General features: G+C 32.1%; 1 protein-coding gene across 3 annotated transcripts in view; it reads right to left on the reverse strand.

The window, feature by feature from the left end:
* Positions 1-12,693, reverse strand: part of LOC122525784 (protein phosphatase Slingshot homolog 2) — a 106,696-nt gene that overhangs the window by 44,517 nt on the left and 49,486 nt on the right. For all 3 annotated transcript variants that reach the window (XM_043648737.1, XM_043648736.1, XM_043648738.1), the window contains one exon: positions 11,210-11,369. In XM_043648737.1, the coding sequence (XP_043504672.1) occupies positions 11,210-11,369 (160 nt within the window). The remainder of the gene's footprint in view (positions 1-11,209; positions 11,370-12,693) is intronic.

The following is a 12,693-nucleotide window of genomic DNA, read 5'->3' on the forward strand; positions in this document are numbered from 1 at the left end:
CAACGGGATTATGTCACGCGAAAGCGCAACTCGCGCATATTTTGACACCCGGTTTTCCGTTGCGCAAAGGAAGCACAAAATATATAACAGATATAATACATAAGAAATCGTGTAAACCGAAAAAATGACCAGAAGAAAGAATCCGTAACATATTTTCTTTCTTTCTTCTTTTAATTTTATTTTCTTTCCTTTACTTTTTTTAGGCTACCACAAGAAGAAATATTCCAGAGCTCGATCTTTTTATCCTCGAGAACAAAAACAAAGAAGAAGATGAAGAAGAAGAAGAAGATGAAGAAAACAGGAGATGTTTTTTCTTCTGCTTCTGCTTTTTCTTATTCTTCTTCTTTTTCTTTTTATTTTTCTTCTTTAGGTCTAACTCATCGTCGACCATGACCGATTACTTTCGATACGATACACACTGTATATATATATATTGTCGTAATATTTCTTGGGGAAGTACGCAACAACCTACTCTAATGGTAAAAAGGAAACGAAATTGCACAGAGAAATCTTTCGTAATCTACCGGTGTAATGATCGAGAATGACCATGACTATATGAACCGTGATAGATTAACGGAGATAGAAAGTTTCCCAAAAAAAGAACCGAACTAAACAACGAACAAAAAAAGTTTGAGACGAAACAACAGATCTTAGAAAAACGCCTGTGAGAAATATATATGATTTTAATTAATATTAAAATCATATAATAAAATATATAATTTATCTTATATTTTAATAAATATAAGATAAATTATTACATTACCAAGAGAGTATTACTTAGAAAAATAATTATTATATTTTTTATTATATCTTCGACGTTAATGCAAATATTCTTGCTAAACCCCATGTTTTCGTGTCTTTACATAAAATTATATTTCATTAACAATAAAATATTACATCTCGTAATCAAATTAATAATTAATGTCGCTTATTTCTAAATTATTTCGATAATTAATTAATGTTATATTTGAAAGTATAACATTAAACATTATCAAAAAGTTTTGCATTAAAAGTTAATATAAATAATAATATTATATAATAATTATTATATTTTTTATTATATCTTTGACGTTAACGAAAATATTCTTGCTAAACCCCATGTTTTCGTGTCTTTACATAAAATTATATTTCATTAACAATAAAATATTATATCTCCTAATCAAATTAATATCATATTTGAAAGTATAACATTAAAATTTGACACATCAGTCAAAATGACTGGTTCATTTTGTTTTCCCACCTCCCACCCTATTCCTCCTTTCCTCCTCCTCCTTTCCTCCTTCCTTCCTTTTCTATTATGTATCTTTTTTTAAAGACCAATCATTTTAACTGGTAACTTAGTTTTTATTCTCGATAATTTGGATGTTAATAATCCTATTAAAAAAAATATTTTTGCTTATAAGGAATCAAAAAGTTTTGCATTCAAAGTGAATATAAATGATTACAAAATTGACAGTATAAACTAGTACAAATATTTCTGTAACTGTATAACTGTATGATATTTATAATGTACCGAGACACAACATATAACACACACACACACACACATATATATATTTATCTGTTTCGCTCTCGTTTCATAACATTACAACGTCGTGTACGGTGGCTGGCTACCATACGCGATTGTAATTTACCATAGGCGTCCATGTAAATCGTCGTACGACTTTTGCAACGAGGACAAAAGGAAAGGGAGAGCGTGTACCGTTGTAATCTCTCTCGTAAGTCGACCGGTTACATCGTTTTCTTACTCGGAATCATCCGTTAACGTTCTGTTTAAGGAATTTACGTAAAGCAACTGGACGAGTCAGATGAAAAAAAAAAAAAAAAAAAAAAAAATACGAGAAGAGAAAATATTCGAACGAAATAATATTAAAATATATTTTATCAACTAGTTCATTTTCTATCTATCTATCTATCTATCTATCTATCTATCTATCATTCTATCTATTTACCTATCTATCTCATTCTTTATTTCTTTCACGATTTATATACGTAGCTGTCAAAGTCACGTGTAGCGTGCAACAGACACGAGTCATTTTCTACGTCACGTTTCCCTCACCGTGACGAAAGTATGCCAACGCGACTAACATACATTAGAATGCAAACTCGATGCAACTTTGTAAAAGAGAATTTTTTCCTTTTTTTTTTTTGTACTCTTTCCTTCTTTGATTACTTATTTCTTAAAAAAAATAAAAACAAAAAATAAACAATCGTAGCGTATCATTAAAAAAACGATGAACGAAACGTGGAGTATAGAAAACGACGAAAGAAAAGTAAAAGAGAATTGTCCTAATGTTAGATTAATCGTTTATTTATTTGGATTATCCAAAAAAAAAAATAAAATAAAATAAAATAAAAAAGTTTCTCGAATATAAACGCGAGATTGGTATTACTTTATTATTATACTTTGCCGCCGTCACACATTTGCGAACGATTACGTCTCCGGTGAGGTGCGTTTGCGAATTCCCGGCATCCTGCTCGAGCGAAGGTGAACAGGTAACACGACTAAGAAAGCTAAGACACATCGGAACATTACCTGGTGTTCAATACACCACCAGTTTTAACTGTGTAAATGTTCTAGTAAATGTATACCCTCCTCTATATATATACGAGTGTGTGTGTGTGTGTGTGTTTGATTGTGTGCATTATGTACATATGAGTTTTGCGTTGTTGGTACGTACGTATGGTACGACTTGTTAAACGCGAACGTTCACTTTGTGCTATCCGGCCATTAGATAAGAAAAAGCATTTAAAACTTACGGTACCGTGGCTTACGAATACGCGAGGGATGGATAAGAAGGGGAAAAGGGGCCGGGGGAAGGGTTGTTAAGAAAAACGAAGAAGAGTCCTCGATGATACGATAAACTCCTTTGCTCGGTTATTTTCTTTTTTTTTTCCTTTTTCTTTTTTCATTTACCCGAAGATCAAAGCAGTACGCATAAATTACTCCCCCCCCTTTATTGCGATAAATCCTAACGTTATTTTCGAAAAACACAAATGTACGTTTATTTCTATAAGACGATAATAGATGAGAATAAGAAATAAGAAAAAGAAATATAAAAGAACGTGTAACAGAAAATTACAAAAAAAAAAAAAAAAATAGAAATTCTTTGCTTATTAAGATAATATAAAGAAAATATAAAGAATATAAAAATATATTCTATATATAGAAAATAATATAAATAATATATTATTTATAATATATATATAGAAATATATAATATATAAAGAAAGAATAATATAAATAAAATAAAAAAATAATATAAATAATATATTATTATAATATATATATAGAAATATAATATATAAAGAAAAGAATATAAATAAAATAAAAAAATAATATAAATAATATATTATTTATATATATATAGAAATATAATATATAAAGAAAAGAAAAAAAACGGTCTATACTGATAATAATAAATTTAAAAAGCAAAAAAAATAATAATAATAATAATAATAATAATAAAATAAGAAAATAGAGATAAGAAATCGAGTATGGCAAAGGGAGTATTATCGGTCAGCGTAATTAATCGACGTGATTCGATACGAGGAGTTAAAATAAAGCGTTTGGTATATCGGGTCGTTTAACATCGCGTTTAGGTTTAAAAACAGGTTCCCTATGGAGGAAACGCGTTTTCTCTAAAGGTGCTACAACCAACTACGACGACGACAACGACGACGACGATTGAAAGCCTGGATCACGAATATGCGTTACGAAGTTGGAGTCTGAATGGTTACCTGAATGCCCGTGCTACGAGATAGAATAAAATAGGAATCAGCAAACCAACGCGGATAAGGAAATTTACAACGTGTCTATGTATGTGTGTATATGTGTGTGTAACTCTCCTCTTTCTCTTTGTCGAGCTCAACTAAAAATTCCAACCAAAGGAAATTTAAACGTACTAGGAAGTATTTCTGAAACACGCATACATGCACACGAACGAGGAACAAATGATAGTTTTTTATCTGCCTAAAATCATCTAATTTATATATATAAATATGTGTGTATATGTGTGTGTGTGTGTGTAAAAATGTTGATTCACATGATCGTTTGATGTATATCCGAAATATTAATGTATGAGAATAAACCCAAATATTCTGTCTTTCACTGACTTATTTGACACGCGTTGACCACGTGAATCTTGACATTCTTCTATTATTTCGATCTTTCACAGTAATATATGATACTAAAGACTAGGTCGAGAATTACGCGGTGCCCCTAAAACAGTTTGCTTTTCACTATCCTGCCAGCAATAACAAAAGAAAACTCGACACCCCTTGCAATACGACACTGGTTGCACTTCATCAAAGGTTTGACTCTCTGATCCCTTTTGATCTTTCAATTGGGGATGACGAGTTAACTCGTCGTGGCAGTACAATACTTTCAAATGTACGATGCAAATTCATTTAAATTCACACTGTATAAGTGTTTTTGTTATTTATTAAAAAATATATATTTTGAATTCCTAATTTTTTTTAATAATCTGTGCATAAAGCACAAATTTATTTAATTTTATTAGAGAAAAAAAAAATAGAGACAAATATTCGTGCCACGAGTAAATTAGGTTTCCCACTTAAAAGGTTAATACTATATTGCTTATTTTTTTTACCGTACTGGCGCCTGAAAGCTATTGAACCTCTAGGCTGGTGCCTCTTGTGACTGTTAGTTTAAAAGCAAGCCAGTTTATATCTTCTATTTATAAATGACCGGCCTTTAACAAAAGTTATATCTTTTACAGTTAAATGCTATATTATATTATGTTGCACGTGATAATTTACCCGGTTAAAAATGTTGGCAGTAAAATGTCTATTTTTTTTTTTTTTTAACTGCAACAGACACATTCTTTATGTTTAATTTCCAAGTATTTGAATACAGTGTATTTTGTAAGAAAATGTTCACAACGTTAACTGTAAGACTAAATGTTTTGACGAACGACTAAGCTTAAATCAAATAGGAAAGATTGTTACCATCATGATCAATAATAGATTCTCAGATCTGCGTCTGATGAATTTATCTATTAGAATGATATGAATGTTAATGAATAGAGAAAAAGGAAATGTAAGAAATTCCTTGAAAATAATTTCAAGTAAAGAAACGTGTGATTTCCTATTGGTCATGAACGTGCGTCTCATTAATACATTTTAAAAAAAATATTTAAATAAATTCACACACGGAATTCTTCTCAATACGAAGTGACTTACGTGTCGTAAGATTGAAAAAAAAAGAAAAAAAATGCAAGCTTCGTTTAGTTTCGTTTGGTAGATTATCATGAATGCTTTGCTCCTTCTTATTGTTTGCTTGACAAATTCCCGAAGAGACTACGTGCTTAATTAGAAAACTTAAAATAGAAATAACGTGTGTTTATTTAGTCATTTTATTTGATAGCATCATCTCTCTAAGCGAATATTTACCGCTACCTCGAGATAAAATATGTTATATGTACATTGTAAGATTAAGATATATCTCCAAAGAAAAAAATTACGAAACCGTACAAAGCAAAATGAACACACGTGTGTTTCGACAAATGCAAAATTAAATTGCAATTATATAAAACAATGCTTCTAATTAAGTCAAACGTAGAAAAACAAATCAGTGAAAACTTCAATTTGTTGCTTGTTGGTTCTTGCATTTCCGTTCAAGTATCTAACAATAATAAGTTCAAATTTCAAATTGAAGAATATAAAACAGAGATCCATTATAAACTAGAGAAACTAAATACGAAGTTTTCATTGAAATTGAAAAATCAATTCGACATTTGAGTTCATATATGATTGTTTGTTGGTTCTTGCATTTGCGTTGAAGTATCAAACAATAATAAGTTCAAATTTCAAATTGAAGAATATAAAACAAAGATCCATAAACTAGAGAAACTAAATACGAAGTTTTCATTGAAATTGAAAAATCAATTCGACATTTGAGTTCATACTTGATTGTTTGTTGGTTCTTGCATTTGCGTTGAAGTATCAAACAATAATAAGTTCAAATTTCAAATTGAAGAATATAAAACAGAGATCCATTATAAACTAGAGAAACTAAGTACGAAGTTTTCATTGAAATTGAAAAATCAATTCGAAATTTGAGTTCATACTTGATTGTTTGCTGGTTCTTGCATTTGCGTTTAAGTATCTAACAATAATGAGTTCAAATTTCAAATTGAAGAATATAAAACAAAGATCCATAAACTAGAGAAACTAAATACGAAGTTTTCATTGAAATTGAAAAATACAACATTTGAGTTCATACTTGATTGTTTGTTGGTTCTTGCATTTGCGTTGAAGTATCAAACAATAATAAGTTCAAATTTCAAATTGAAGAATATAAAACAAAGATCCATAAACTAGACAAACTAAGTACGAAGTTTTCATTGAAATTGAAAAATCCAACATTTGAGTTCATACTTGATTGTTTGTTGGTTCTTGCATTTGCGTTGAAGTATCAAACAATAATAAGTTCAAATTTCAAATTGAAGAATATAAAACAAAGATCCATAAACTAGAGAAACTAAATACGAAGTTTTCATTGAAATTGAAAAATCAATTCGACATTTGAGTTCATACTTGATTGTTTGTTGGTTCTTGCATTTGCGTTGAAGTATCAAACAATAATAAGTTAAAGTTTAGAATTGAAGAATATAAAAGGGAGAGATCGAGAGAGGTCCATTATAAAAAGAGAGAGAGGGAGACTAAAATTTCCTTTCGTTATCCAACTCCTCGTCGAAAGTTGTGAGCGTGTTGGCGCAAGGGAAACAAAATGAATTTTCATGAGGCGACCTGGCCTGCTGGCAGCCAGGGCTGGCTAGCTGTTCAGTACTCTCGAACGATAAGTCGAGCGTGTAACAGAGAACAGAAAGAAAGAAGAAAGAGAGAGAGGAAGAGATAATGGGGGGATAAGGGGGTCGAGGGGGGAGGAGGAGGTTAACTGGAGAGCTCAAGAAAGAGACGAAGGTAGCCAGAAGCCAGTCGTAAAACTCGTTTTATCTCCTTCGAGTGGCTCGCGGTAGCCTAGTTTCGATCGGAGAACATCGAAATTGAAATTGCGCCTTCGATGTTGTTTTTTATCTTATTTCCCTTCATTTCTTACTATCCTTTTATTTTTCACCACGTATAACTTTGTTTCTAAGTTTTTTTTTCTTTTTCTTTTTATTTATTCATCTATTTAGAATAATTTTCTAAATGATAAGACGTTCGTTGAACCACCCACCTTTCAATCTGGAATCATTCCGAAATTGAAAAGGCAAGTTTTGATAAGCCTTTGAACGTTACGGGCGCATATATACGTCCAATGAAAACAATCTGTGTGGGGACTACGGGGACACATATATGTTTATCAATTTTTATTTTTTTTTACCTATTATTACAATCACAAACATATTGTTTGGAAATTCTTGTATTTTTATCGAAATAGCGTAAGATTAGCAATAAAAAAATCATTTCGTTTGTCCAACGATTGGAAAATTGTTCTTTAGGCGTCGTAGAAATATAAAACGCTGATAGAGAGGATAGAAGAAGAAATGATCATCTTCGCGAAGCTTATGTAAGAGTTCCACGAATCGATTTTATTCGATTCTATTCGATTCGATTCGATTCGATTTCAAGGGTCACGGTCAAACAATTTCGCTTATTTGAAATCTCGAAAAAAAGAAAAAAAAAGAAAAGTAAAAAGATCGTTCTCGCGTTTACAACGAACGATTTTATTATCTATCGTTTTGAAAAGTACGACCTCTCTTAACTGAAACCCCGGAAAAGCAAAGTCGCGGCCGTTGTGGTACTACTACGCGTGGGCTAACGATAATTTATCGCGATTGTTCCATTCGCATAAGTTTATCTCATTATTCGAATTTAAAACGAATAATAATAATAATAATAATGGTACAAGAGAGACAGAAAGATATCATCTATTTATTTATTTATTTATTTATAACGACTGGCAAATCTAGACAAAACTTAGGAGTTATATTATACTTCCTAATAAAAAGCAAATCACACACAAACATACAACAATAAAAATATTTCAATATACACGCGAATAAACTATATATATATATATGTATGTATGTAAACACTTATACGGTTATGTAATACATAAGCAAGATCGTAAAAGCCCACAAGTTAGATACTTAAGATCGAAGATCGCTCATGCGGATACAAGTTGATCCGAAATTAATGAAAATTTATGAAAGACGAAGAACCCGAGGTGAATGCACACGAATACGACCACGACCACAACGACGACTATGCAGCAACAGCAACAGCAACAGCAACAGCAACAGCAACAGCAGCATCAACCATCACCACCGGAAGTGGATAAGCAAGAAGAGAAGTTTAATGGTCTTCGAGGTCGCTGACACTTTACGCATAAAAGGAACTTGCCCGAAGGCAAAGTTGTTGGTACGTTCGAGTCGTAAGTTTAAGTGCGAGGCATAAAAAGTAACGGGGCCCCTCTCCCTCCCCCTTCCACCTCCTCCCCCTCCCCCGCCCCTTCCCTCCTACTCCTCTTCCCTTTTTGAAAAGCAGTCGTCGAAACGACCTGTAGCGAATCGTACGTCCCCCTTACCTCGTTATCCTTGTAAGGGACCAGTTTCGCGTTCTTCTCGTATTCTCGAGAGAAGTTTACTTACCGATCGACGATCTCGAATGATAAACTGAGGTATGAATTTTTCTACGATGGTAAAATGATTGGGAAAAATTTTAACGATAGACGAAAACAAATAAGAAACTTTATGGGAACAAACGTTTTCATCCTAAACATAGTACTACTACTGCTACTCGAAGATAACGAGGGTGGCAAGTAATCAAGAATGAATTTTTCTACGATGGTAAAATGATTGGGAAAAATTTTAACGATAGACACAAACAAATAAGGAACTTTATAGGAACAAAAGTTTTCACCCAAAGTAATAGTACTACTACTACTGCTACTCGAAGATAACGAGGGTGAAAATAATCTAAAATGAATTTTTCTACGATGATAAAATGATCGGGAAAAATTTTAACTATAGACGAAAAAAATAAAAAGGAACTCTATACGATGAAGAAACGTTTTAAACACCCTAAGCATAGAACTATTACTACTCCTACTACTACTACTCGAAGATAACTACGAGGATGGCAAATAATCAAGAATAAATTCTTCTACGATGATAATTTTAACGAAAGACAAAAATAAAAAGAATGAACCCTATAAGACGAACAAACGTTTTAAACACCCTAAGCATAGTATTACTACTACTACGAAAAAAAAAAAAAACGAGGGCGACAAATAATCAAGAGTGGGTCGAGGTTGACACTTAAAACCGTAAGAAGCTTCCCGTTATTTCGCGAATGTACAATATATCACTCAACGAACGAACGAACGAACCCGTGTCAAGGTTGACTCCCTCACCCCCTCAAGCAAGTTGAGAACTGGACTTTCTTCCCACCCCCATCTTATCGTCGTTCGTCAAAGTCCTTTAACAACGTTTTTGTTCTTTTTCTTTTCATTTTGGAAAGTTTGAATAACCGATGCGTAGGAGTTAGTTGCTAGTAAAAAAAAAAAAAAAAAATCAGTTTTATCGTCGTTCGTGATTGCGTCCGTGTCCCGTGTCTGTGTTAGTGTCAGTGTCTGTGTCGTCATCGTCTCATGTTTATTCGCAAAGCACGACCGGAAGTACTCGTTTCTCATCGGCCGCGACCTCGTTGTTGTTGCTGTTGCCTTCCTCGACGCGACCCCATAGTATAAAACATACAACATAAAACATATGCGAGTCGCCTTTAGCCCACTTATTCGTCGACCAGACCAGACCAGACCAGGCCAGGCCAGGCCAGACCAGACGACGACGATCCCACGTGAAAAATTCCAGGTCGATGTGCTGCTTCCTTGGTTCTTCGTACTTCGAAAATAATCAATCGTAAAAAACGATTCTCGGATAAATTCAAACGTGATTAACGCAAAAATACTTCCATGCTAAACCTAATCGTCTTTCGATCAAATTGTCTAACAACAATCTAATTAAAACGCGTCCAATTTATAATTAATCATATTTAAATACAAACAAAATATATTATTCATTATACAATTAATTACAAAATTTAATTCTATATTCAAATAAATCATTTTTACTTATTATACAAGTATATACACGAAAAAGAACCTGTCGGTAAAGTTTATCGTTTCCAAATTTCTGTTTATCTAACACCAATAGATTCGATAAAAAGAATACTTTTCAACGAGACGAATTAGATCGTAGTTTGACGTAAAACATTTAACGAATAGCCAATACTAACGGCTGTTAACAACGCTTCCGGGTGATGCCTATAATTTTCTTCCCCTCCCCTCACCACTCCCACTCTTTTCAGCTACGCGAGCGAAATAACGAAACGTTCAAAAGACTGCAATTTCGGAATTCCTGACTCGAGCAATGGCGAACAGTAGTAACGTATCTAACATCATAGATAGTTATAGAATGATATCGGTAACGATTTATCAAACAGGAACGACAGATCAGCCAAAGAGACCATGCCCACCGCATTGCTGCTTGCCAATTTCCCTCAATCCTCCTCAATCCTCCTCCTTTCCCCCTTTCCCCCTTCGCACCCACCCCTCGAGGAATATCATGCACGTGGTGGCGGTTACAATCTCGAGAAAACAACGTCATCGTTGATAGTTGTCATAGTCGTTACTGCACTTTGTATTACGTGCATAAGTACTTACACATTTACATATATATACACACACACAGACATATTTTAAATATCTAACAAAATGACACCGTAACTTTAGCCGCGAATTGCGCAAGTATACATTCGTTCGATCGTTGAGAAATATTTTGCCACGTATCCGATGCGCGTCAAACCTTATTTCTTCTCTCTCTCTTTCTTTCAATTTTTGATTTTATTTTCTGATAAATAACGTTACCACGAATAATGGATCCATTGCCAATCATCATGGCCAAAAATTTCTCGGAATTAGAGATTACGTACTTTTTTATATATTTCGGTGTTTTATAGGCTTTTTTTTCTTTTTCGTGGTGGTAGTTCAAGTGTGACACCTTTTATAACGCGATTATTATTATATTTTCAAAAGTGTTTTTTTTTTGAAAATGGAAAAGTATTTTTAAACGAAACTCGTCCCCAAGGAAGATACTTTCTTTCTTCTTTTTTTTGTTTAAAATAATTAAAATGTAAATTGAAAATCAAAGGGGGGAAGAGATAGGAGAACAATACGAACCATCTTCAAGGTTTCTTCCGGTCTCAAAAGATAAAACATGGACTGCAAATGTTGCTGAATATCGCATCCTGCAGCGGATACTCTCCTCGAGGGTCGGGCCCTTTCGTTCGGTGGTAAAACTAGGGCCGCACCTTTCCCTGCGAAGTAACATTCGCTCAGGCTGTAACAGGAAAAGTAAGAACGACATTTGTCAATGGAACAAATAAAAGAACACACAAAATAGAAATAAATTTAATCAAGATTTTCGAGAATCACTTTATAGAAATACAAATATTATATATTTTATATATTTATAAATCATTTTATATATAGTATAGTATTTGAAGTATTGTATAATATTATATAGTATTATCTAGTAGTATTATATATAATATAGTATTTTTTATATAGTATTATTTGTCAATGAAAAAAATAAAAGAACAAAAATTAGAAATAAATTTAATCAAGATTTTCGAATTACTTTCTAAAGATATAAATATTACTTATTTTATATATTTATATATCATTTTATATATAGTATAGTATTTGAAGTATTGTATAATATATAGTATTATCTAGTAGTATTATATATAATATAGTATTTTTTATATACAGTATAGTATCATTTGTCAATGGGAAAATAAAAGAACAAAAATTAGAAATAAATTTAATAAAGATTTTCGAAAATCACATTATAAAGATATAAATATTATATATTTTATATATTTATAAATCATTTTATATATAGTATAGTATTTGAAGTATTGTATAATATTATATAGTATTTTATATATAGTATATTATTTGGAGAAAAACAACCTTAGCAAACTTTCACCATAATTTACGACATACTTTTGACTGATTGCAAGTAAAGAAAACGAGACAACACGAGCCTGCGTGGACTGTTTAGTTCCCAACACAAAACCAGGAACTCGTGTAGTAATCGTTGTCCTCGCAATAATTCTTCTTATATAACGAGGAACAACGATTGCCAATATTCGTCATGCCAGTTATCAAGAATATTGATCGTCCTATCGTGATACACGAATATAAAGAAGAGAACAGAAAAATAAACATCATTGAAAAGCAATGCAATAATCGTGAATTATGACTATACTGTATTTATTTTAATTATTCAATAATAAGTTGATCGATTATGGTGATCATTTAAAAGTATAATTCAAAAAGAGAAAGAAATAAAACGAAAGGAAGAGAGAGAGAAAAAGTAAGATAAGATTATCATACAAAATCGCAATGATAAATCTTGGAAACGTTGCATGATTCACTCACCTTTCATGCACAACACACTCTCTCTCTCTCTCTCTCTCTTTCATTTTCTTACAAGATAAGAAATAACGATTCGTTTCTTCACTTAACACTACTCGAAAATAATTATACGTTCAAGTTCAAGGTTTATCGTAGAAACGAACGAACGAACTAACGAAGTTGTAATTTGATAAGAACGTCATTAATTGATCGTTAATATCGTAATTAAAAGAAATAGA

This window comes from Polistes fuscatus, unplaced genomic scaffold, assembly GCF_010416935.1.
Source record: "Polistes fuscatus isolate 324 unplaced genomic scaffold, CU_Pfus_HIC Scaffold9, whole genome shotgun sequence".
Classification (NCBI taxonomy): domain Eukaryota; kingdom Metazoa; phylum Arthropoda; class Insecta; order Hymenoptera; family Vespidae; genus Polistes; species Polistes fuscatus.